Here is a 26,548-nt window from a genome sequence, read left to right as displayed (position 1 = left end):
GAAGCCAGCAACATGCCAGGTCTGCAGTTAATTCAAGGTTGATTCCTGCATCTGGCACATACTTCACAGCACTATAAGACCCTTCTGGAAAGGCTCTGCCTTCTCTCCAAGGCATACCTATCTGCGAACAGATGACTTGGTGCTATCCAGGAGGAGCAAGGATGGCTCCCTGGACAGAAGTCTCCCGATCATCCCCAAGGCACTCTCGAAGAGAGATGGATTTGAAGGTAACAAGTTCCTATTTAAGAAAGTGTCTGGGGCAGGCTGAGGAAGGATCAGTGTTTTATTCATTTGAGTGCAGTCACACTGCTTATCTTTAATCCATTCATGAGATTGTGTGAGTGAGGTAAAGAGTAAGAAAGGGGAGAGAATTCACTGGGACAGACAGGACGCGATGGGGGAAAGCAGGCTGGAGGGGCCGAGGTGTAGCCGGGAGGGCTGGGCCAGCATGAACAGGAGGAGGTGAGACACAGGCAGGACCAGACGGTGAGCACAAGGCAGCAAGCGCATCTTGCTGATCTTCACACCTCCAGGGACAGGGCCTGGCACAAAGTAGATACTCCAGGTCTGCCAGCCTCAAGAAAAGGTTCCCCCTGGCCAAAGTCCCTGATTATCTAGCACGCCACTTTTTCTCTCCCTCCCCTGCTGAAATCACTGTTAGATCATGCCATTTCTGGCATAGTTTTAGGATTTTTTCTGCATTCTCCATTTGAATGTCAATTCCAACAGCAAGGACTTATTTTTCCTGTTTTATGTTACACCGAATACATGGTCAACGAATATGCGTTATGACATCTTTCCACTTAGCTATTTCCAACTTTCAGGCTGCAAAAGATAACCAGGCTTTGCTTAAATAATGTCTGTTTAATGTATTAATTCAACTTCTGACTTGGTTGAGAATGAAAAGAATGAAGAAAGAATGGAAGAAATGGAAAACGGAACAGAATACAAGCTTGGAAGATCCAGGCACGCCTCTGCCTTAGCAGTGCTCTCCCGCTCCCTCCGGGTAGCCTCTTGGCTCACATGCCACCTGGAAGCCTTTCTTCAGTTGTACCTTGGCAAGGAAGCCTGCCCTTACTCCGCATTTATCATGGCAAACTCCTCCAAGCACTCCCGTCCCACCACATCCCTTACCCGGCTCTTCTTTTCCACAGCATTGGGATTCTAACATACTGTGTAACTTCATACTGTTGATTGAATATACCTCCACAAACGCAGGGGTCTTTGTCTATTCCTTTATACCTAGCACCTAGAATAGCGCCCAGACATAGTAGGCTCTTAATAAATATTTAATGTATAAAGGAAACAGTTAAAAAAAAAAAAGAGAGAGAGAGAAGAACATGTACTTAATCCAGAAAGGCTTATCAGAAACGTCTTTAGCCACAGATGTAATACTCAGTAATTCTTCAGAAGGTGAAAGTTAGGTAAAGGCTAACTGGTCTTCAGTACTAGACTGAACTCTTCCAGGGCAAGGACAGTGTCTTGTTCATCCAGGTCACTTACCTTAGCGATGGGCACAGAACATGTAAATGTTTGCTGAATTGAACTCAACTAAATCTTTGAAAAGGATCATAATTCATGTTCCTGGGTACCAATTCTATTAGAAATCCTACCTTCTAGACCACTTGCTCTCAAACAGATTGGCAGCTAGTGACTTTTAAAACAGAGCTTTGCCCTCTGTAAAGACTGCCCTCACTCAGGAAACGAGGGGAAGAAGACCCTGGCAGGAGCTCCCCCAGACTGACAGGCAGTGTGAGAGAGTGAAAAGGCACAGATTCTGGCCCCAGCCTGTCCTTTCAGGCCACCCTCAACCTTTCTGTACCTCAGATGAATCTCTGAAGTTAGCTCCAACCTGGCTCTGAACTGTAAGCGATGCTGCTGAGAGACCAGGGCTGTGAGGACCGATGACAGCTAGGATATCGGACAACCCCAGTGTCCTCTGAGGACTTTACTGGCAGCTGAGACCTTTCAAGACAACCCAGAACTGTGGTAACACATAAGTACATCAACATACTAGAAAGCTAAGGAATATGGTAATGGGATGATGCAGAATCTCGCTCCTTTCCTCTTTTTCTTTCTTCCCAATCTGGAACCAGGTGAAATACAAAGTACATAAAGGAATTTTTAAGGAAGAAAAGTGAGGCAATAAACAAACAGATAAAGCCTAACAACATTATTTTTTGTTGTTGTTCTGAGCAGTTCAGACTTCAGCGTTTCAGTGGGGTTCAACTCATGTCTAAACACCCCCAGGCCAGCTCACGGGAGCACTGATTCTCGAGCTGCCTGTGGGGCTTCCGACCATCACATGCACTCAGGTCCACACCTCAGCACCTAGCTGACAACTGAGTAAGGCATGACCTGTATCCGTAAGGAGCTTATAATCTAATGAAGAAAGTACATCAATGACTCATGAAAAAGGGCAAATGCAATTAAAAGAAGAGGCATAGAGCATGTGAAAATTAAAAGGGAGAAATGATTTCTGATGCAGGTGGGGATGCAGCAGGGGAGAGAAGAGGAATGAGGGATGCGTCAGTGGGAGACGTGGGAGCTTGAGGGAGCCTCAGGGTACCAGTGGGACTCAGCCATGTGAAGGGGGGTCGGAGTGTGCGGGGGGACAGATGGGAGGAAGGGTGACACAGCTGCTCTCCAGCCACAGGTGGCCTGACTTCTAAACACCTCCAACTGTCTTCTTAAAAGCTGCGCCTGGAAAAAGGCCAGGCACTGCTGTATCAAATAATGGCTGCAAACGGGCAGAGCGCTGTGCTTCTTTTGTGAAACGGGTGATTGCCTTAAGTGTTGTCTCTTGTATACGCACTCAGTTTAACCTCAAATCACTTCTTAGGAATAGTCAAACGGTACAGTGACTCCCATTAACAAAGCTATTACTATTAACCTCATTTGATAGGCTGACGCATATCATTCATGTAACCTCAGGAATATGTACTTTGTCTAAAGCAAAGTCCACCTGTATGGGTTCTGTAGAAGCTATTTTGTTGCATTTGGATTGTGGCTTAATTTTTACATGTACCTCGTTAAATTTTCGAGAATTCTATAGATATGTAATTTATTTTACATGTAAAACATAAGTTTCAATAAGTTAATCAGTGTTTCAGAGACAATCAGACAGGCTTCCTATGTAAAGAAACCCTTTGCTGCCACTTCTGAAGAGCAAAGGACCTTCTGAAGAGTAAACAGCGACTTCTGGATTCATCAGTTTTTGAAAGCTGGAGCACTTATATGCCAGGCTTTGCTTTAAGCATAGTACGTGCACATCAACACAGTAACATCTCATATCCTGATTTATTTAAAAATGTCTTTGCAGAAAATGTCTACTGTCTAGTTCAAATTTATGAATATCCAGTCCACGTTAAGTCCTTCCGTAAAAATCATCAGAATGCTAAGTTTTAAGACATTTAAACTAAATTCCCAATAATTTAACCCTATCTTTCACTGTCTGAAATGACTGCTCTTTAGAATTAAAGTCTGATCAAATGCTTTTACCAAATACCAATACACACTGACACATACCTCTTCCAGCTGTCCTGAAGAAACTGGATTATCTTCATAAGCAGGGAACTGACAACCTGCTTTGCAACTGCAAAAATTATTAATTTCTTCTTCACATTGTGCCATTATTTTACAATTTGCTTCTGAGCTTTCTAAATCGATTTCCAGAGACTCATTCAGGCTACATTCCAAACACTGATTCTGCTTTCCTACTGGCAGAATCCCAGCTGATTCCTCCTGGGAATCCAGTGATGTTTGAGCACTCTTTTCCATTCCAGATTTTTTTAACCTGGGAAGGAATTTTCCAGACTCAAGCTCTGATTTTCCATAGTAATGGCCTTCCTTCTCTGCATCTTCTTCCAGTGGTTTGAGATCTGCCTGTGGATCTTCAAATGCATCAACTTGAGAAGGAATGGGGATACTTGCTTCATCTTTTTCAGATTCAAATTCTGACTCGCTTCCTCCTCCTGGGGACAGTTCAGATGCAGAAATTGGGCGAAAGTGAGTCCTAGGAGAGATCCGAATAGCCCTGTATTGTGTTCTGTCAACGCCACATATCCTGGGGTGGAGAACTTCACTGTCTGAATCAGAGCAGAGGATTGATTTCGGTTTAAAACTAGGACTGAAAGATGCAATCCCTTCGGGTTCAAATGAACATTCTACATGAAGAACTTGTGAAAATGGATTGCTTAAGTCAAAGGAAGAGAATGAATATTCAAGTCCAGGATCTTCAACTTGAAAGTTACCACAAGCTCCTAATAAGTCTTCATGGAAGATAAAAGAAAACCCCTTATTCAATCCGTTTTCCCCACTCTTCGGCTGGTCATTCTGTTCAAATGACACGAAGGGTTTCCATAACTGCCTGTGACCAGGAGCAAAACTGTTTCCTGGGGTCATAAAGACATCTGTACCAGCTATTGTCACCACGTCAGAAGCTGCACACTGTAACAAACTTCCTTTTGTGTGACTGGGTGGTACTACTGCCCATTCCCCATCGCTATTAAAGGTTTTGAGCTCTCCATAAACTCCTCCAAGAATGAATGAGTTCTCTTTATCTTGGGCCACATCCCAAGGTTTAGAGGGGGTAGTATAATCACCACCATCCACCTTTGATAGCTCACCAGAAACAAAAGCTCTTTTCTCTGGGTTCTCTTTCTGTCCCTCCCACAGATGATATTCTGATCTCTGCACAGCCTTATTAGGCTCCTGGAGGGGCTCCATTTTAGCTTCAGCATCCAAACAGCAGCAGTAGTTATTTACATCTGTCGAAAACAACTCATCATCAATCCTTTCTACTTCTACCATAGCTACAGAATTTCTATCTGCCATCTTTGTCCAAATGTCTTTAATAACCCCTGAGCTGTAGCCATCTCCACGTGGGCTGCTTTCACTACATACTTGTGTAGTTTCAAAGGTTTTGTTTTCTGTTTTTTGTTCTAGCTGAATACCACAGACAGATTCTAGTTTAGATTTTTTTTGGAAAACTAATGTCGGAATTTCTCCTAAAGTTCTACTGTTTTGCTGGCAAGTTTCATCTTGCAAAAAATCTAGAAGTTCTTCATCTACATAATTTGACGAGACTCTAGGAACTACATAATTCATATCGTCTGCATTAAACTGTGTGGATTCTTCAAACTGAATGTTTAATGTCTCGTTGTCTGAACGTGTTTCTTCTGAATGGGACCATGGACTACAAGTTCTTGTTGAAAGATTAGAACAGTGTTCATTTTCTTCAAAGGCACTATTTTTGGTCCATATTAGTAATCTAGACTGTGTTTTTCCAAGCACATTAGCACTAGAATCTGTATTTTCATTTCCCAAGTTGAGTGTTTCAAAAGAAAATGGTAAAACAGAGTTACTGCATTGCACTTCAAACACTGAAAAACAAGAGTTTATACCAGATCCTTCATTAATATCTGAGAAGAGCTCTTGATTGCCAGCAAGCAAATGCGGATTGAGCACTGTGCTGTCTAAGATCGGGGAGAGTCTAATTGGAGAATCTCCTCCAAAACTCTCTCCATCGGCATCGCCAGAGCTGGATGAACAGCACTCCCAGAACTGAGCCAGACTGCCAAGGTCTTGCAGGAATAAGCCCTCAGCGCCCACAGAGCTGGTAGAATCTGTCCATATTGCACGTTCCCCTTGCAACTCCATTCCATCTAACACTATGCAACATTCTGCCTCAAAATCTGTTTTCTCTTTGCTTTTTTGTCGAATCATATTCAAAATCCGACTTTCTCCTTGCATTGTTTCTGAGGCACCAGGATCCAACATGGATTGGTCAATATCCACTTCATAGAAGTGTGTTAATTCTGATAGATGAATATCATCCAAGTATTTGTTGTCCTCTGGTAGAGAACAGAATGAGGTCCCAGTGAGGTCAATATCCTCATTTATAACTGCAGGCATTTCTACAAAATGACCATCAATGAAAGTACCTGCTGCGAGGTATGTTTTATGAATATTATTGTTGCTGATACGAAGACCGTGCACTGATTCAGACAATTCTTCTACTGCTTCTGAGGTCAGATCGCTTGTATCTTGCCTGTTTCGGTATGTGGTCTCCAGTTTACTTTTTCTGCTCAAAGGAACGAAATACTCAGCGATTGGTTCCGTGTACCACAACGGCTCCTCTTTGTACTCTCTGTCGGCTCTGCTCTCCAGGTACAGGTCTCTTCCTTCAGTGCTTCCGGCGTCTTTCCTGCCCATCTCCTTCAGCGGCCTTTTAGCCCGCTTGCACAGCTGTTTGATGGAACCACTGCTGCTGCTGCTGCTGCTGCTTCCAGCATGCATGCTTCTTTCCGCCTTTTCGCCATGCTTCAGTGAAAGCCTGCTCTGCCCATTCCGCCCTTTTCTGTTTCGGATTTCTCGTGTCTTGTGTCTCACTTTCACACACTTCATGGATGCTTTTAATTCTCCCTGATTACCACTTGAGCTCGAGCCTCCTTCGCTAGAGCCGGAAGACCAGGAGCGAGGGCGCATCTTTCCTTCAGGCTTATGTCTGATTTGCTTTTTGTACAAAGCAGGCTTCTCTTCACCTGTGCCATTCCTAAATTTGTTCTCCTTCTCATTTTGACTCTTGCTCTGGGTTTTCTCATGCACAGTGGTGGGCATGTCGCTGCTTCTCTCCTTGATGAGCTCACCTTCACTGTTGCAGTCCTTCGGGGAGGACGTGTCTGTGCTAGCTGGTGGGGCTGTGGACGATGAAGAAGAGCTAGGGTAAGAACAGACTGTAGACTTGTTCCACACAGTCAGGATTTCTTGCAGGCAAACTGGTTTCTCAGAAAGTGGTGGAAATGCTTCATAGTACCTGAAAAACAAGTAGAGAGTTCAAAAGTGGGCGCTCAGACATATCAGATATAGTAAAAACAACATCACCAATCAGAGAAATGGGATATTTCATTTCAATAGTCAGTGTTTACGTCACCCATGAATTAGTAACTTTTTAAAAATTAGTAATACCGTAAAATATACTTTATATTTAGTTCTATGGATCAAGCACTCTTACGTTCAGCAGTGAGATAAGCACTATAGGAATATTTAGAAAATACGTTAAGATGACTTTGATCTTTAAAATTTGGATTTTCGTTAAGTCACTAGTCACAAATTAATACAGTGGAAAGAATGTAATTTTTTTTTTTTTTTTTTCGCTGTACGTGGGCCTCTCACTGTTGTGGTCTCTCCCGTTGTGGAGCACAGGCTCCGGACGCGCAGGCTCAGCAGCCATGGCTCACGGGCCCAGCTGCTCCGCGGCATGTGGGATCTTCCCGGACCAGGACACGAACTCGTGTCCCCTGCATCGGCAGGCGGACTCTCAACCACTGCGCCACCAGGGAAGCCCAGAATGTAATATTTTTGATTCGAAATATCTGAATTTGAATCTCAGCTCAGTCATTTACTATGCTTGTGACTTTAAGCTAATCATGTAATGTCTTGGTCCATTTCCTCACCTATAAGATGGTGATACTATGACTTACCTCACAAGGCTGTTATGAGCACTGGAAACAGATGTAGGTGAAAAGCTGGATAGCAAAGCAGTCGAGGGCATGAGCTCTGGAAGCCACTCTCCCTGAGTTTGAATCCTCACTCTGCTATTGCCTAGCTATGTGACCTTAGGCACGGTCCTTAACCTCTCTGTGGCCTAGAAAACGGGGTAATTATAGTATCTATCTCACAGAGTTGTGAGGAGTAAAGGAATTAACATGAGAAATGAGTCAGAACGACACCTTCAGTGACTGTTGTTATTGAATCTTTTCTCAGGAGGCAAGTGCAATGCCAGGCATTAAGCAGACCCTCAGAAATGGCAGGTTTCTTGGAATTCAAGTGTTCAGAAAAGGGGATCCTGGTGAGGCCTAGAACAATCAGACAAAGCGGACCACAGCTGAGCCCTGACGTTCCAGATACGCAGCGGTTTGGTGAGTACTGTGAGGCATGGGAATCTGTGTGAGGACACGAAGATGCTGTGCCTCATTAGACCAGCAACCATGGGAAACACAGGGCAGGAAAACCAGGGAGGCTGGCTTCAGAGGGCTTGAACAGGAAAGAAGCGTTTTCAGTTTGCTAGGAAACTGGTAGCCACTGAAGATTTCAGAGCAAGACAGACTGACAAAGGAAGACTCGAGAGTCAGGATGGCTACCAAAGTGGGGATTGTCATTCTGGAGGCAAGTCAAGGTCACACATGAAGTGATAAAAGGCCAGATGTTCAAAGGGCCTATACTTGACTCTCCTTTTCAGTCTAGACCAGAGCTGTCCAATAGAAATATATTATGAGCTTCATAAGTACTTTTTAATGTTCTAGGAATCCCATTAAATGCGAAAGAAGAAAGTGAAATTAATTTCAATAATATATTTTACTTAACCAAATATATCCACATTATCATTTCACATGTAATCAACAGTAAAAACTATTAATATAGTGTTTTACATTCTTTTTAAATGAAGTCTTTGAACGCTGATGGGTATGACACACACGGCACCTCTCAGCCTGAAACAGCCACGTCGCAAACGGCCAAAAGCCGCACATGGCTACGGCTACCATGCTGGACAGCACAGCAACACAATCAACTAAGTGCTCTTTTTCCCTTAAGATTTAGAAGTTGAGAAGATTCAAATAAAATGTATAATAAGGAAGTCTCCTTACAATGCAGTCAATTTAAATACGAACCATCTACAAAGAAAGACAGAAAAGCATCTTTAGGAAACAAGTCCGACAAGGTCAACGACTTGCCCAGTTCCCTCTGTAATCAGCAAGGGGAATTCAGCTTCCTTGTGTATAAAACAAGGACAAGCTTAATTGCTTACAGCTGTCTCAAAGGACTGGCATGAATTTCAAAAGAGGTATATGAATGGACCATAAATGGCCTTGTTTGCATCATTCCGTGAATTTCACAAATATTGATTCAATATGTGTGAAAAAGATAAGACCCTCTTATTCACCTTTGATTTCTCAGCATCAAGCACACAGTAAGTGCTCAATAAATTCCTGAGTTATAAAATATCAAACTAAATAGCATATGACAAACAAAAAACTGTAAACCATGTAGCAGTCATTAGTCTGATTTTAACAAATGCATGCTTTATTACTGAATACAATCTTACATACATTTCCACTTGATCCTTTGCTGTAGGGGATAATTCTGCCTCTGGAGAGGGAGACCCCTCTAACTTTTTGTGAATCTTCTCTTCTGTTATGAAACAAAAATTCAGAAAGATTTGTCTTATATTTAGTTAATAAATGCTCCTGTTTTTTTCTTAAGTAAATTTAATCAGAAATTACATAGGCTTTTGTGGCTTTAAAAGAACTCTACACCAGTTTATCTTTTTAATAAAAATCTATTTCTTCAGTATGCCAGAGGGAACTCTGGCTAAACCACACTAACGTTGGGCTGAGAACAGAGAGAGGTTCACCTCATCACTGACAGAGGCTCTAGAGACACTTAATTAAGGGAATGAAATTCCCTGTGTACTTATTAATTACACCAGAAGGAGAGATCACCTGTTTAGATTCCAAAAATATTTTCTCACAAAATTCTGCACTGGACTTTATACTGCCTCATCTTGACTAACACTAATCTGTAAAGAAAGTTATTACAATTAGCTCTCTATTACTTAACATCTAGGTGAGGGCTGTGTTTCAACTAAAATAGAAGCAGAGGGCTATACTCTTAGCTTAGCTCATGATACTGCCCTCAGATTAGAAACAAATAAATTGTGCCCTTATTAAAAAGAAGGCTCAAGGCTTGGTGGGCAGCAAAATGACCATGAAGAGGACATGTAAAATAAAGATCCTTAACTTTATTTTTTTTTATTTTTATTTTTTTTGCGATACGCAGGCCTCTCACTGCCGTGGCCTCTCCCGCTGTGGAGCACAGGCTCCGGACGCGCAGGCTCAGCGGCCATGGCTCACGGGCCCAGCCGCTCCGCGGCACGCGGGATCCTCCCGGATCGGGGCACGAACCCGTGTCCCCTGCCATCGGCAGGCGGACTCTCAACCACTGCGCCACCAGGGAAGCCCGATCCTTAACTTTAATAGGTCACTCTTATTCTATGGGCTTGCAGGAAAGTTGAGAAAAGAAGCTGTGAGGGTTCACGAATCAAAATGACTTAATGAGCTTGTCAAGCCTGCCTTTCCAAGAACTTCAAGAGTCAAGGCAAAACTTCCTTCCAAACCTAAAATAATTAGTTGACACCTTTGCAGGCCTTGATGTCAACAGGCAAATATTAATTTGGGGGGTGGGGGGGAGGAGAAGGATGGGAAAGGTAAGAGGTTATTGCTCCAGATCCCTGAGCTTCAGTTTGAAGACAAACACAATGAAACATCTCCTTTCCATGAGGGCACTTGTGGATTAAGTCATCCCTTTGAGGGCAGGGATCTATCGACCAGTGATGGCTGTGGAATGACCCAGAAGCCACTCACAGCTAAAGACAGAGCGTGACACTGGCCTGGTGACACACTGAATACAAAGACTTTGCTCCTGCTGCCTTTTCTTTCTGATCATTTCTAAGATCTGGTGACTCCACGCCCCTGTGCGTGGATAGCCCTTGGAGGCGGCACTCTCACCTTGCTGGCTCTGCAGGTCCTTCAGCCTGGAGCAGAGCTCCTCCACTAAAGTCTCGATACCAGAGCTCTGCGTGGGAACAGAAATGCACATAGTTTACTGCCAGGTATGTAAGAGTCAGGTATTTGTATACTTTTGTCTTAATATAGAAGCTTTACAAATCTTCCATGTTTCAAAAGAAACATTATCAATATTTAAATGAACATAAGAGTTTAAAAACTATAGGTTTCTGGATTCAATTTAGTATACATATTTTACTAATAAAGTATATTCACCAGCACTTACTGATAAAATGTGAAAATACTAATGTACCTCCCAGAGTGGCTTTGTCTTCCCAGTGATACAGCATCTTGCTCACGGGGGAGAGCCTAAGGACCTAAATGCCCATCTTTCGGTTAAAAAGTCAGTCACTATCAAAACCATTATTCAATATCTGTACGAGCAAGGGCTTGTACGAGACTCAATACAAATTAAAATCACAAAAATCTCCTCGTGGTCCTCTAGGAGTACATGGTCTAAAGAAAACAGGTGACTTTTTTTTTTCTCTTAAAGTGAACACTCATGACTGGAACAAACAGAGCACGTGGAAAACATGTCACTACTGCAAGTGGATGTGAAAGCTTTACTTTAAGGGTCATGAATAGGGTATTAGCCTCTGTACAGAACTGGGGTAAAACTTAAGGAGAGTGCATGGAAGAGTCTGAAATTGGGAGGAAAGGAATAAGAGCCAAACTCTAAAGAAAAATGAATGATGGAAACAGGCATAAGCAAATCTTTTACTATGTAGACTTTTAAACTTTTAAAATTCTCTATTTCTCACAGGAGAAAAGAAAAATCTTTTACAAGGTACCAAAAAAGTGAACGTATTTCCTAGGAACTTTTTATTTATTCAGTGGCTGAAAGCCCTATTTAAATTGGAATCGAGTCTCTCTAGGTGGCCACGACCCGAACAGACGCACAGGACTCTGCCTCCTGTCGTCCTCACAGGGCCTTGAGGGGCTAAAAATAGACGCTACCCCATTCACCTCACCCAAAATGACTCAGCAAAGTATTACAGATATCCTCAACAAGAAACCGCAGTTACATAGTTTGAGCAGCAAGAAAGATTACAATGAAAACAGCTAATTGTAAACATTGATAGTTACAGTCTATCCACATCATATCACAGCTTTTAACAGGAGACAGGACAAAAGAAGAAAGGGAAATGGGCCAGAGGAGAGCTGTCCTTTCCTTAAAAACTCCTAAAAACCATGGCAGATATTAGTCATAAGCACAACTCTGACCACACAATTCCATCGGAAAGATTCTGCTTACCATAATGTTCAAGGTGTGATGAGTATGGCCGTTTTATTCCACTTCCTCCAGACCATGAACCTAACACCGGTGTCAGCTGACTCGTGGCTGCACGCTGGTCTGTACAGCAAGCCTGTGTCACTGTGTTTCTAAAGCCGGTGCCAGTCTCCAGGGCAGAACACCAAGCCCTAGGGATTGCTTATACGACTCCGCTCAATCCTCTGCAACGGCGGGCCACCTACTATTCTCCATAGAGCGCTCATTACAACAGTCACCAGATGTTACTTTTTATGCTTTGTCTTGGAAATCACTTCCAAGCAACTGTAAAATTTAGCTGTTCTGGATAGTAATGCAGCTTAGAAGTATATACATTTGCTCTCATATATAAATGGAAAATAGACAACACGCTTAGTCCTTAACCCTGTACACAAGAGCAAGCTCTACCGACCCCGCTTCTGTCTTCCTTCCTTGATTCCTGAAGCATCATAATTGTATTTTTTCAAAAAAGTCATGAGACCACTGGGTTATCATAACAGCAAACCGAGCAACAAAAAGGGGTGTCAGAAGCAGCACTGGACCCTGTCATCGCCTGGCAGGCATTCTGAAGTGTCGATTTGGTGCTGTTAATGAGAAACTTTATCCATTTTCCCAACTATGATATTAAGTACTAGATAATTTTATTAATCATATTTTAACAGTGTACCATATCCACGAGGGCATTCAAGAATACGGAGAGCCTGCAGTACATTATACTCATATCTTAGTGACAGCTCTAAGGGGAAACAATGCCGTAGGTGAAAAAACACTAACATTCTACCACTTAACTCATGAACTGCTTTTCCCAGCTGTAAGATGGCTAATACCCACTTACCTCCCAGTACCCAACCAACATGAGAAACTGCTCTGCAAACCACAGGAGCACTCTAAAATTCAAGTTATGGTATCCAAATCTGAACAGCGGGGGGCGCACACACGGAGCCGGGCACTTTTCAGGAGATGTTCAATAAGCGGTGTTCCAGACGCACGACCATTCACTCGTGTACTTCCCACTCACTCACACAGCAAATGGTCAGGGCCCCCGACGGCCAGAGAGGACACCCGGAGAGATGAGCTCCCTACCCTCAGGGAGTTTACCCTTGAATAACTGTCACTTCTCACAGTTGGGAGATGGCCGGGGGCAATGTATCTGGGCCTGCATTCCTGCCTTGCCCATACTCACTGGGCAGTGGGGTGCAGCGCCACTCCTGGTCTCTGAACACCTCCCTCTCAAGATTCCTGAGGGTAAACTAAGGTGACGTGCGTGTGAGGCACCCCTCAGAGTGCCTGTCGCATGGGTCACCTAAATACTGTGCCCCCTCTAGACTACTGATACGTTTCTCACTTCCCAGAGTCTCATTTTTGGATTCACTGCTTTTTAAAATGCCTTGAGTTTTTGCTCTGATTTGTTTGAGGGTGGAGGAGTAGGAAAGGTAACTAACCTGATCTAGATACCGCAAAGTCCTCTGGATTCTGCCGGGACTCCACAGTGCTGGCACTGCTGCCTTCCCTCTCCTAGGCTACAGGGTGGAGCCAGACACTTTCGTGATGATGCAGCCCAGGTCAAACACTGCAGCTACTGTCCCACTGCTTCTGGGAAAGATTTTTTATTTGTTCCCTGATAAACTTCTATCATTTCCCATACCACAGCGTTTCCAATGCTTCTTCCCCCTCTCTGCGCTTCCCATCCTTCTCAACTACTGACCTTAATCATCAGCATCAAGGAAACAATGGCAATCTGACTTATTCTGCCTCATTCTGTCTCCTCTCCATAGTCAAAGGCTTCTGTAGCTATATTAATCATCTCAAAGGTTAATCTTTTATGGAGAACCCTTTGGGGCTGGATATTGCCTAAATGCGTGACAGGCAGTTCCACACCAACCCTGTGATCATTAACCAATGTGGTACTCGGGGGCACTCAAGCGGTCCATGCCGCTGGGAGTCAAAAAGACATGGGTTTGAACTTCACCTCAGGGTTAGCCACATGACCCCCTTAAGCCAGTCACCTAGCAAAGCCTTACTTTTCACAGCTGGAAAATGGGAGCATACCAATGACACTTCCAAATAGCTGGGTTTTGAACTTCTTGTATTGGTCCCCTAATTTCTTTTTTCTTTCCTATTTGCCATTTCTTCTTTTTTTGGTTTTACTTCCTGTGAGATTTCCTCAGCTATACCTTCCAACCCTTCTGTTGAGTTCTTTCATTCCCATTATCATGTTTAGAATTTTCAAGAGATCATCTTGTCCCTTGGATTGCTTCTTCTTTGCAGCAACCTTTTCCTCAGAGAGAAATTCCCCAATCTTCAGAGTTCTAGCAGACAGGGAGAAGAAAGGGATGGGGATTCAACTATTTGCCACCTTCCATTTAGTCCCCAGTTTTTATTATGGTATCTCATGCTTTCTCTCAGAGGTGCCTGGAGTCCCAAGCCTGTCTGGTTTCCATCTGTCACGAAAGTACCTGTCAGGATGGGGAAAGCCTGGTACCCTCAGTGAGCCACAACTCCTGGCACTCACCCCTAGTATAGGCCCCTCCCTCAAATGTGCTAGGATTCCTCAGTGAGACACTAGCAAGTGTGATGCACGCCCTCTTGGAATGCTAACTCCCAGGCTCCATCTGCCATAGACAGAAGCCTAAGCTAGCCACACAGAGAAGGTCACAGCTCCTAGCTATCCCTCCTGAGGTGCCAGACAAGCTAAGAGAGCAATTTTGGATGTTCCAGTCCCAGCTGCCAATGACTGCAACAGTATGAGACCTCAAACAAGACCAGCGGGGGCTTCCCTGGTGGCACAGTGGTTAATGCAGGTGACACGGGTTCGATCCCTGGCCCGGGAAGAACCCACATGCCGTGGAGCAGCTAAGCCCGTGCACCACAACTACTGAGCCTGCACCACTACTGAAGCCCACGTGCCTAGAGCTCGTGTTCTGCAACAAGAGAAGCCATGACAATGAGAAGCCTGTGCACTGCAACGAAGAGTGGCCCCCGCTCGCTGCAGCTAGAGAAAGCCTGCACACAGCAACAAAGATCCAACACAGCCAAAAATAAAAACAAATAAATAAATTTATTAAACAAAAAAAACAAACAAAAGACCAGTGGGACTTCCCTAGAGGTCCAGTGGCTAAGACTCCGTGCTCCCAATGCAGGGGGGCCGGGTTCAATCCCTGGTCAGGGAACTAGATCCCACACGCCACAACTAAGAGCCCGCATGCTGCAACTAAAAGATCCCGCGTGCTGCAACTAAAAGATCCCGCACGCGCCAACTAAGACCCAGCACAGCCAAATAAATAAATATTAAAATATATATATAAATAGTTAAAAAAAACAAAACAAAAAACAAGACCAGCAAAAGAACCTCCCAGCTGAGCCCTACCCAATCCACAGACCTGTTAAGTCAATAAAAGAGCACCAGTAAGACAACTGAGAATATATACCAGGGTTCATAAACTCATGTCTTCAGTGGCCAGGGAGGTAATACAAACATGTGACAGCCAGGTATAACGCAATAGGAAGCAGTGGGGCACGTGGCTACGTGGATGGAATAAACATCCATGGCCTACAGCGATTTAAGGATAATTTTTAAACAAAAAATCCAAACAAACAAAAGGCTGTCTCTGCCAAGGCACCTGCATGAGGGCTGTGATTCCCATCCTTAAACACAGGAGGATCTACAAACATCTACCCAATGGCTTGCCTCCGGCTCTTATTTATATTCGCTCTCTAGAATGTGTTATAGAGGAGAAGGGAAGTATGCAATGGATAAATATTACTGCACACCTACTATAGGCCAAGGAGGCATATAAGAAAAGATAATCTTTCTGGTTAGGTCCATAGTTTTCATCAGATACGCAAGCCTGTGATGCTAAAATGGTGAAAAAAACAGCTGACTTTAATGTAGCAGTCTGATGCCTAAGTATATACTCTAGAAAAGGCACTGTACATATGCACAAGGGTGGGAGCACAAGAACGGTCCTTGGTGTGTTCTTTATAACAATCAAAACTGGGAAACAACTGAAAGGTCCATTACCAGAAGAATAAATAGCTTTACAGTGTTACAATGGACATTTAGCAGTGAAGAGAAACTGTAAGATCATACTAGTAACATAGATAAATCTTTCAAAATGTTAACTAAAAGAAGTTACAAAATACAGAGTATGATACCATTCATATAAAGCTAACATGCAAAACAGTCACACCTTTGTGTATCCCCTCAAACAACATTTAGTAAAAGCATAACAATGTGCACGGGAGAGAGGAAAACCAAGTCCAGAGCACTGGTAACCTCAGAGAGAGACGGAGAGAAGCGCCACGAGGAAAGGGCACTTGCAGGGCTCAAGCTGTTTTCATGATTATATGTTTCTTAAGCCACGTACACAGGTGCTCACTGTCCTGGTCTCTGTCCCTCCCCGCGTCTGCCTTCCCGCCCTCACACACTCGGTCTGTCACACCCCACTCCATAACCCCCGCGTACGCCTCTTTTTATGCCCTTTTGCTCACCTCACCCTCAGATTTTTAGAGCAGCCCCTCCCACTTGTTTCCTGTTCCATACCCTCACTTTCAGCATTTAATAGTGTAGGAAATTTCCTATAAAAATCCCAACTTTCTACCTTTTCTAAAAAGAGAGAAGACCTGGAACCACCGGGATGGCGTTTCCCACAGGCCAACCCGCTCCCCACCGCCTCATTCATTTAGCGTCCTACTCAGCCCCTGGAGACACGCCAGACGGCAAGCTCTGGCCAAACAAGCAAGTGGTCTACTGTTCAATCTCCTCCCCCAAACCACCCAGCCCATCAACCCCAGACGCGCATATCCAACTGTGTTTTCAAAATCTCCACCGGCTCTCTCTCACAGGCATCTCACGTTCAAATCCTAGTTCACACCCATCCACCCCACAAATTAGTGCTTCTTCCCCTATTTCCTTTTCCTCAGTAAATGAAGATTCCTTTCTTGCAGTTGCTCAGCCCAAAAACCTTGGCTACCTTCTCTGACTCTGCCCTCTTCCTCCACCCTACATCCAATCTTGTCAGCTCTACCTTCAAAATACATTTAGAAACTAACAAGGTCTCGTCCTCATCGGTCTGCTGGACTAATAAGGTAATAGCTCCTTACCTGCTTTCTCTGCATCTGCCTCTGCCCCTCCCCATCTACCCTGCCTCGCCCCAACCCATCTACTCTTAAATGCAGCAGCCAGCAGCACCTTATCAGCATTTAAGTCAAGTTACATCACCCCTCTGCTCCAAACTCTCCAACTTTCGAGGCTTCTCAGAGGAAAAGCCAAAGCCCTCACAGCGGCCTACAGGCTTCCTTGAATACCCAGCTCTATCTATGCCCAAGGAGATAAGGCCTAGGCTTCCTCAGGCAGGGTTGGCTGTGACAACACAGCAACTGTGAACATTCTTAGCTTTAATAACCACTGGCTTCTCAGGGGTCTGGCCTGTAGAGGGAGCACCGCGTCACCTCTTACAATGTAGACAGCGCACCCAGACGGGTACTGCACATATTTAAGGGCTCAGTAAATATTAGTTATCATTGTCTTGATGCTCATTATCCAGAATGGATAAGTTCAAACATCAGCATGCAAAGAAACAATGTATATGGTCAAAATTAACCTTGAAAGTAAATTGCCATAAATGACTTTACATGTTTTTTTAATATACAACCCTGGACAACATATAAACATACATACGCAAAATATTGAGATGTACTATGTACTTTACTGGTGAAAAGAATTTTACTGGTGAACTTAGCTGAATGTGAAAATATGAGCAGTTGCAATAAGATTTCACTGTACCGAGGACATAAATCCTCTACAAGACTCTTTAAATAACCACAGATCAAGTCAGTTACCCAGGGTAAGTTGCAGTGCTGTTACTTTCAAGACTAAGTTAATTGAAATAAGTTATCATTGCATCCTAACTTTATTCCCCAAACAGGGCCTTGTTGAGTTTCTAATATTCTAACCATTCCCAAAATGGGAGATGAAATACTAGCTCTGATTCAGTTTTAAGTAGCTCAGTAAAAATAAAACAGAAATATAACTGATTATTAAAAACAAAAACAAAACAATATGAAAAGCTCCAACTCTGGGGAAAGAGAAAACAGAACCAAGTAAACTTGAGGATTCAAAAAACAACAGTCGGCACAGTTCCACTTTTTATGTTTTTAAAAGGGAGAAAGGGAGGTGTGGATATATGTAACCACATCAGGCATGTGCCATGTCCACTGGTAACAGAAACAGAACAGCTTAGGATAACATCACGAAACTATAAAATGCCCACCTGGGGGAGGTCTGAGTGGCCTATTGCTGAGTCACAGCACCGTTCTTATTTACAGACCCCATTACTAACTGCACTCAAATCAAATGCAAACTGTTATAGCAAAAAATGAGTACCAGGGCTTCCCTGGTGGCGCAGTGGTTGAGAGTCTGCCTGCCAATGCAGGGGACATGGGTTCGTGCCCCAGTCCGGGAAGATCCCAAATGCCGCGGAGCGGCTGGGCCCGTGAGCCATGGCCGCTGAGCCTGCGCGTCCGGAGCCTGTGCTCTGCAACAGGAGAGGCCACAACAGTGAGAGGCCCGCGTACCGCAAAAAAAAAAAAAAAAAAAAAAAAGAGTACCAGAGAATTCCATGTTATTTGCATGTGTAAACGAACAGTATTAGCAAAGGCAGTTTCAGCTGGGACTTAACAAACAAACAAAGCCCATTAAAGGTCATGGTCCCCAACAGGAATAAACAATGGCTCACAGATGTTCACGGGCGTTGCCAAACTATCATCAATGTATAAAATTAAATTTGGACATAACTGAGTTTCCTTATGGTTTTGGTGACGTTTCTCAGATAAATATCGGGCTGAGCGGGTTCAGAGATGTGCTGAAATGTGGGTACAGCTTGATGCAAGGATTAAGCGGAAGCACAGCATCACACCACAGGGATGTAAAACTGCAGTCAGAGAAGTCAACCATTCTATTTAAACCATGGCGCAGCAAAGAGTCTGATAACTTTGGATGCTTTTACAGAAACAGCTAACATTGTAAATGTAACAGTCGCACATGCACACACGAAAGTAATGAGAAAAGAATTCATCTCACATGTAATGCAAAACATCACCTCTACCTACCTACCTAACATAGTGATAGCATCACCTATGTTACTGTCTTGTGATTACGTCATTAACATTTTAAGCAATTAGACTGTAAACCTGTTAATGGCTTTTGACTCTGATCAGTTAGTAGTGACTACAGAGAGCTGCACGAAGAAGGGGTCTAAGTTGGCATTAGAACTGGTGGGAAAGCAAAGCACAGAATCGCCAACATTACCATCCTCAGTATTTAGGGAATGAACAACACACCCACGTGCAAACATTCACTGTGGCAAAAATATAAGATAAAATAGAACTCTGCATTATAATTTCCTACATAGGGCCTTCTTTGCTCTCTTCTTTTCACTGAAGCCACCAGGCAGATTCTAGAAAAGAAAAACCAGCCTACAGTTCATAAGTGACCACAGTGAATCCTTTCCACTGGTACAGGCCATAGTTAGAGAGGGTTCTTTTCAACTTCTTTCCATTGGCTCCCAAGAGCCAGGTGAGCTGTCTTAGGGGGCTGTGCACTGATGCACACATAGCAGGCGGCTTGGGACAGGGCTCCGGGGCTTGAGGACTTCCTACTTCCTTTTCATTCTGACCCAAGCACTCGGCTGAGCTCCTGGTGTATGACTGGCACATTCACTTCCTCAGCCGACTTTAATTTGGTAAGATTAAAAAAACAATCCTTATTAGGAAAAAGAATGCAATAATTTTTAATAAAATGACAAGGAAAGAGTTAGGACAAATATGCTTCATTGGGTTTGAAAACAAAAATCCCGCCTTTGACAGCCAGGCAAAGGAAAGCATTTTCTAAAGCAACAACTTAAAGATCAAAGATCTGTGCAAGCCACTCTCCTCCCCTGCACTGTTTCTACCTGACACCAAGTTCTTTGTTGGCACACATCATGCTCAGCTAGGATGAATTACACACACTCAAAAAGCTGTCAGAGGAGAAGGGTCTTGCACTGCACACAACAAGGTGCCTGTGCTCCCCCTTTGCCCACAGCTGATTTCAGCTGTCCTTGTTTTTCAGTCCACTTCACCATGAGTCGAAGGCTAGAGTCATTTCTCAGCAACTGTGGTCCAAAGCAGAAATAAGATCCTTTCCCAGATTGAAACTCCCTACTAATATTTTCCTCCCAACCATGACTCAGCAGTAGCTTTTTTGGATTTTGCTCAAAGAATTTACCTGAACTAACCTCTCACTTTTAAAAACCATCTCCATTTTCAATTCCTTTAAAAGCTCTGAAATCCTTTACCAATCCATTACCCCCTTCAGTGTCACACAGAAAACACCCTTTGGGTAACTATCCAACCACCCCCTTTTCTCTGACGACTGCCCATCACTCAGCCCCTGCTGAAGGAGTGGACCTGCAGGCAACTCTGTCCCCTCGCCACAGCTTATCAAAGCACAGGTGGACAACTGGCGCAAGCCTAGCAAATCAGATTCTCCCTCAACTGAATGGGGCTGGGTACCAGACTTCAGCAGTCATGCTGGGCTGGGGCTAGAATGGTCATTTTTTCACCATGCGTGTGCCGAAGCAGAGAAAGCCAGACTTCAGGTAGAGAGGGAATGACCCAGAAGCACAGAGAGAAGCAAATGAGAGACTGTGGGTCATTAGAGAAAATGACTTCGGCTGCCAATCATTTGGTTCCCAGTTCAGGTCACTCCCCAGGCTGCTGCATTTCCAGCACTGGGTTTCAGTGAGATATCCCTGTAACCTTTATGTATATTTCCATTTTTTCTTAAACTAGGTTAATTATGTTCCTTCTCTTTGTAACAAAAAGGTACCTAAGATAACCACATGAGTGGTAACTTCCAAATTCCTATCCCATAGTCTATGAGGCAGCAGCTTCAAGAAATCAGAAGTTAAAAAAAAATCCAAGGGGTGAGGGAGAGGAAAACAGTGGGAAGGAGAAAAAGAAGGACTGGATGAAAGTGGAAGACTCTTTGGAAACTGAGGTTCAACTCAATTCAAGAGAAATGCAGTACCTTCTACACGACAGGCACTCACTCTGCTAGGCACCAGGAGATGCAAAGATGGGGAACTCACAGTCCTGGCATCCAAGAAGCACAGTCGTGAAGGGAAGACAGAAATGCACAACTGCATTTAGGATGTCAGGGTATGCACCAGGTACCATGGGCACAGGCCAGGGAGTTGGGCTCCCACAGACAACTCTGAGCAGGATGAGAACACACAGCTGAGGGAAGCACTGAACAAGTTTTCAAGGGCATGTGTGGTAGGTGGGAGACAAAACAGAACTTCTGCAGATTATCAAATGCAGCAAAGCTGGTTACCCCCAACATCAGACTGCTTGATAACTTAGGAAGGAAGTTTCTGCAGGTCGGAAGCTTCTCTACACATCTTGTATGAATCTTCTCAATTTAACTTTGAATTGTAAAGGTGCTTAAAGCACACTATCTCAAATAGCATGGTAAAAGCAAAATAATTTTCCAAGTAGTTATGATCTCAGAGATTTTATCTTATAGTGAGTAACAAAGAATAAGAATATTAATTTAAATAGGCGATTATGCTCTCAAACTATGTTGTTATTTCAGGATGCTGAAGGACATAAGAAATATTTTACATGAAACGTTAAAAGGTCACTAAAACAATCTTATAATATTTTCCTTAAAAGCAAACAAAAACTTATGAATCAAGCAAACATAGTGTTCCTAAATGTTAGAACTGCTTTCCCACTTGTAGCAATGTATCCAAAAAATATATATATACCATGGAAAAAGCCACACATGAAAATATTCTAGACAGCATAACAAAAAATCAAGAGCAATCTAAATATCCAGTAATAAAGAATATATTAGGTGGCTATTGGAATATTATTTGATGAAATATAACTTAGCCACTAAAAATAATAAAGGTAATGTATCAGTAATAACAAAATGAAATATATGTTAAATGGGGAAAAATATATATAACATTTTATGTATTCTCCAATTACAATAGTACATAAAAAATGTATTATATAAAACTCAATATATATAGAAAAATACTATAAAGGAAAACATGACAATGTTTACGTAATGGTGGTGAGATAATGAGTACTTTACTTTTCTAAGTTTTTTTGGTCAAGATGTGTTATCGGTAAACTTTTAAGACACACCACCTCCTTTTATTCTCCCTTAAGTATTAGAAATCAAATGTAAACTTACTTCATCAGAAGCAGATCGAAGACATTGGACAGCAGCCTGTTTTTTCATTTCTTCTAGAGTTAGATCTGAGCACTTTTTCTTACTCTTTCCCCATTTCTTATAAGCTCCTTTTTCCCAGCCCAGGAAGATGTCATTCTCCTACAATAAGAATAGACGAGTTTCAATGATCAACCCTGAATAACAAGTTTCAAACACTTATTATTTCCCACATACTTACACATATATTCCCCTACCAAATTATTTTCATTCACAAATTGGTACACACTAATAAATTAAGAGACCATAGGACACTGTCAATCAGAATAATCCATTGTTTTGATATCTGTTACTGAAGTAATTATTATTTAGGATGTATGATCTCAATAAATCTGACCCATTTATATTTATAGAAAATGCTAATAAACTCATTCACATGTAAAGTCAAGTGTTATCCTTTAAATTTCAGTATAAATTCTAAACTATACACACAATTAAATGTCCTCTTTTCTGTACTTCCCACTCGTCAATAATGACTGTTCATGTTACCAGCAGATTTTTTTTTTTCCAGCCGCACCACACGGCATACAGGATCCTAGCTCCCAGACCAGGAATTGAACCCGTGCCCCCTGCAGTTGAAGGGCAAAGTCCTAACCACTGGACCGCCAGGGAAGTCCCTAACAAGCAGATTTTAACATTTAACAGGTGAATGGTTCATTCCTATATCTTGCAGTCTAAAAAACAACAGATATAAAATATTTTACGTATTTTAAGTTTATTTTCCCCTTGATTATATATGCTGTTATAAAAACTAAGGAAAATTAGAAAAGCAGGAAGAAAGCAAATTATCCACGATCCTACCACCCAGCGAAAATTATAGCAATTTGGTCTGCTTCATTTGGTCTTTTTCACATGCTTTAAAAAAACACATGATTGAATTCACACTATTTGTACAATTTTGTACTTAACTTATATTGTAAACATTACCCCCATGTTACTACAATTCTTTGGTTATACAATATTCCAAGATGTAGGTTTACTTTACCTCCCTAAACTGGGACTTGAGTATTTTTAATTGCTTTGCCACTTCATTTTGTCCTTCATTTGGTAAATTATTATTAAAACCAGTGGACAGACAAGGGGGGGAAAAGATTAGAAAGAAAGACAAAGGCAAAATTAAGAAAACTCCTTAGAAGAATATTTGGCCTACAGTGGGCCCTCAGGAAATAGATATGAATTAATGAATGAGATAGAAGAAAGGAAAAGCACAACAATAATAAATTCAAAAGATCTCTTGGATCAAATCATATACCATCAACTGTGTAGCCAATCTTTACTTCGATCAAATACAAAAAATTACTTTCATGCCACCAGATAAGAGTGGGAGGACCCCTCCCCTCTATACTCATCATAATTAACATACTTTTTACTTAATTTCTTGGGCATGTTTGCAGATCTCATGAACCTGAAAAACATATTTGCTGGCTGAGTGGTGTCAATTCCATTTGCCAAGGGAAAATGTGCTTGATGGCCAAGTAAGAACTCTCAGTATATTTCCATTTATCTAATGTGTTTAGCTGGACAACACCTGAAACCTGACATTCCTTATCAGTGATATCTTCTGGAGATAGAGCTTGTCTTTTCACAGAAGCAGAAATAGAACCATAACAACGTAGATTTGAAGCTTCTGAAGACAGAGGAAAACGTTTTAATTTTCCTCTATTCACAGCGTATAAAACAAAGAAGGTAGAAAAGTTCTGTGTAATTACTGAAAACAGGACTCCTTTCTGTTTGAGTTGCTGAGACTAGCTTTCTCTCTACTCAGCATTATAAACATGTTTCTCTACTGAAGCTATATATATATATATTTAAAATATTTATTTATTTATTTATTTATATTTTGGCTGCACCAGGTCTTAGTTATGGCATGCGAGATCTTTTAGTTGTGGCATGCAGGATCTAGTTCCCCAACCAGGGATTGAACCCAGGCCCCCCACGTTGGGAGCATGAAGTCCTACCCACTGGACCACCAGGGAAGTCCACTGGTGGTCCAGTAGTGGAAGTCCACTACTGTAGCTATATTAAAGTTCAGCAGGGTTAATAACACATTCAAAGGTCCAAATAAAGTTTTATTATACAGACAGAAGGGACTTTCAAAATTCACATGGACACACAGTCCTTCTGGAGGGCAGTTTGACAATACATATCAAATATCTTAAACATGCATATGTACTTTTTTTTTTTTTTTTTTTTTTTTTTTTTTGCGGTATGCGGGCCTCTCACTGTTGTAGCCTCTCCCGTTGCAGAGCACAGGCTCCGGACGCGCAGGCTCAGCGGCCACGGCTCACGGGCCCAGCCGCTCCGCGGCATATGGGATCCTCCCAGACCGGGGCACGAACCCGTATCCCCTGCATCGGCAGGCGGACTCTCAACCACTGCGCCACCAGGGAGGCCCTGTACTTTTGATCAATAATTCTACTTCCGGGAATTTAGCCTAAGGAAAAAAAAGTCACCGAAGTGTGCATAGATTTAGCTACAGTGATGTTGATCATATAGCTGTCAATAACAGCAAACATGTAGAAACAACCTAAATGTCAAATAAGAAGGACTTGGTTAATAAGTTATAATTCATCCAGGCAATTAGATATTACAGCCATTAAAGAGATTATGAAGTGTATTTACTGACATGGGAAGCTACTCACAATATATATAAGAGAAGTAGTTTATACAACAGTATGATCTCATTTTTGGTTAAAATACACATGCACACCTATTAATGTGCATTAAAATGTCTGAGAGAAATGTACTAAGAGGCCACCAAGGAGCTTGTCTCTTGGTGAGCAGGAATAGGAATCTATAACTTTTCTTGTAACTAGGTCATACTCCTTTAACAGTTGAAAGTTTTTTTTTTAAATGGAATACTCGTAAGTCAAGAAAAGAGAAATGAGAAGAGTTCCCGTAGTTCTTCACCTAGAACATGTGTCTGGCGCTCGCTTTGTTTGTCACATACCATAGAATTTGCTTTTTAAATATACAATTCAGTGGTTTTTAGTATAATTCACAGGGTTATGCAACAATCACCATTACCTTATTTTTTTAATTAATTAATTTATTTATTTTTGGCTGCGTTGGGTCTTTGTTGCCTCACGCAGGCTTTCTCTAGTTAGGGCGAGTGGGGGCTACTCTTCATTGCGGTGCGCGGGCTTCTCATTGCGGTGGCTTCTCTTGTTTCAGAGTTCGGGCTCTAGGCACGCGGGCCTCAGTAGTTGTGGCTCGTGGGCTCAGTAGTCGTGGCTCACGGGCTCTAGAGCGCAGGCTCAGCAGTTGTGGCGCACAAGCTTAGCTGCTCCGCAGCATGTGGGATCTTCCCGGACTAGAGATCGAACCCGTGTCCCCTGCATTGGCAGGCGGATTCTTAACCACTGCGCCACCAGGGAAGTCCCACCATTACCTTATTTTGAAACATTTTTCATCACCCCAAAAAGAAGCCCTGTCCCCACTAGCAGTTACTTCCCATTCCTCTCTCTCCCAAGTCACTGGTAACTACTAATCTGTTGTCTCTATAGATTTTCCTATGCTAGACATTTCATATAAATGGAATTATACAATCCATATCCTTTCCTGCCTGGCTTCTTTTGTTTAGTGTAACGTTTTAAAGGCTCATCCATGTTGTGGCATGTATCAGTACTTCATTCCCTTTTATGACTAAATAATATTTCACTGCATGGATGTACCACACTTTGTTTATCCATTCATCCACTGGATTGTTCTCACCTTTCGGCTATTGTGAATAATACTGCTGTGAACATTCATACACAAGTTTTTGTATGCACACATATTTTCAATCTTGTTGGGGATATACCTAGGAGTGGAATTGCTGGGTCACACAGTAACTCTATATTCAACCTTCTGAAGAGCTGCCAGACTATTCTTCAAAGCAGCTATACCATTTTAAAACCACACCAGAAGTATATGAGAATTCTAATTTCTCTACATCCTCACCAACATTTGTTATTGTCTGTGTTTTTTATTTTAGCCATCCTAGTGAGGGTGAAGTGGTATCTCATCATTTTCCCTAATGATCAATGAAGTTAAGCATCTTTTAAGGTGCTTATTGGCCATTTGTATATCTTCTTTGGACAAATGTCTATTCAAATCTTTTGCCCATTTTTAAATTATCTATTCTGAATACACATCCCTATCAGATATAAATGATCTGCAAATATTTTATCTAATTCATTTTTTAAATATTTATTTATTTTCTTTATTATTATTATTTTGGCTGCGTCGGGTCTTAGTTGTGGTACATGGGACCTTCGCTGAGGCATGCAGGATCTTTTGTTGCGCGTGGGCTTCCTTCTAGTTGTGGCGTGTGGGTTTTCTCTCTCTAGTTGTGGCACGCTCTGTAGTTTGTGGCAGGCGGGCTCT

General features: G+C 42.4%; 1 protein-coding gene across 2 annotated transcripts in view; it reads right to left on the bottom strand.

The window, feature by feature from the left end:
* KIAA0232 overlaps nt 1-26,548 on the bottom strand; it is a 93,137-nt gene that overhangs the window by 11,657 nt on the left and 54,932 nt on the right. For both annotated transcript variants that reach the window (XM_081232347.1, XM_081232348.1), the window contains exons 3-6: nt 22,145-22,282; nt 10,569-10,635; nt 9,111-9,192; nt 3,529-6,817 (exon numbers count right to left, since the gene is read on the bottom strand). In XM_081232347.1, coding sequence (XP_081088473.1) covers nt 3,529-6,817; nt 9,111-9,192; nt 10,569-10,635; nt 22,145-22,282 — 3,576 coding nt within the window. The remainder of the gene's footprint in view (nt 1-3,528; nt 6,818-9,110; nt 9,193-10,568; nt 10,636-22,144; nt 22,283-26,548) is intronic.

The sequence above is a fragment of the Mesoplodon bidens genome (assembly GCF_964165515.1).
Source record: "Mesoplodon bidens genome assembly, chromosome: 1".
Classification (NCBI taxonomy): domain Eukaryota; kingdom Metazoa; phylum Chordata; class Mammalia; order Artiodactyla; family Ziphiidae; genus Mesoplodon; species Mesoplodon bidens.
This window is presented reverse-complemented; position numbering and strand designations above follow the sequence as displayed.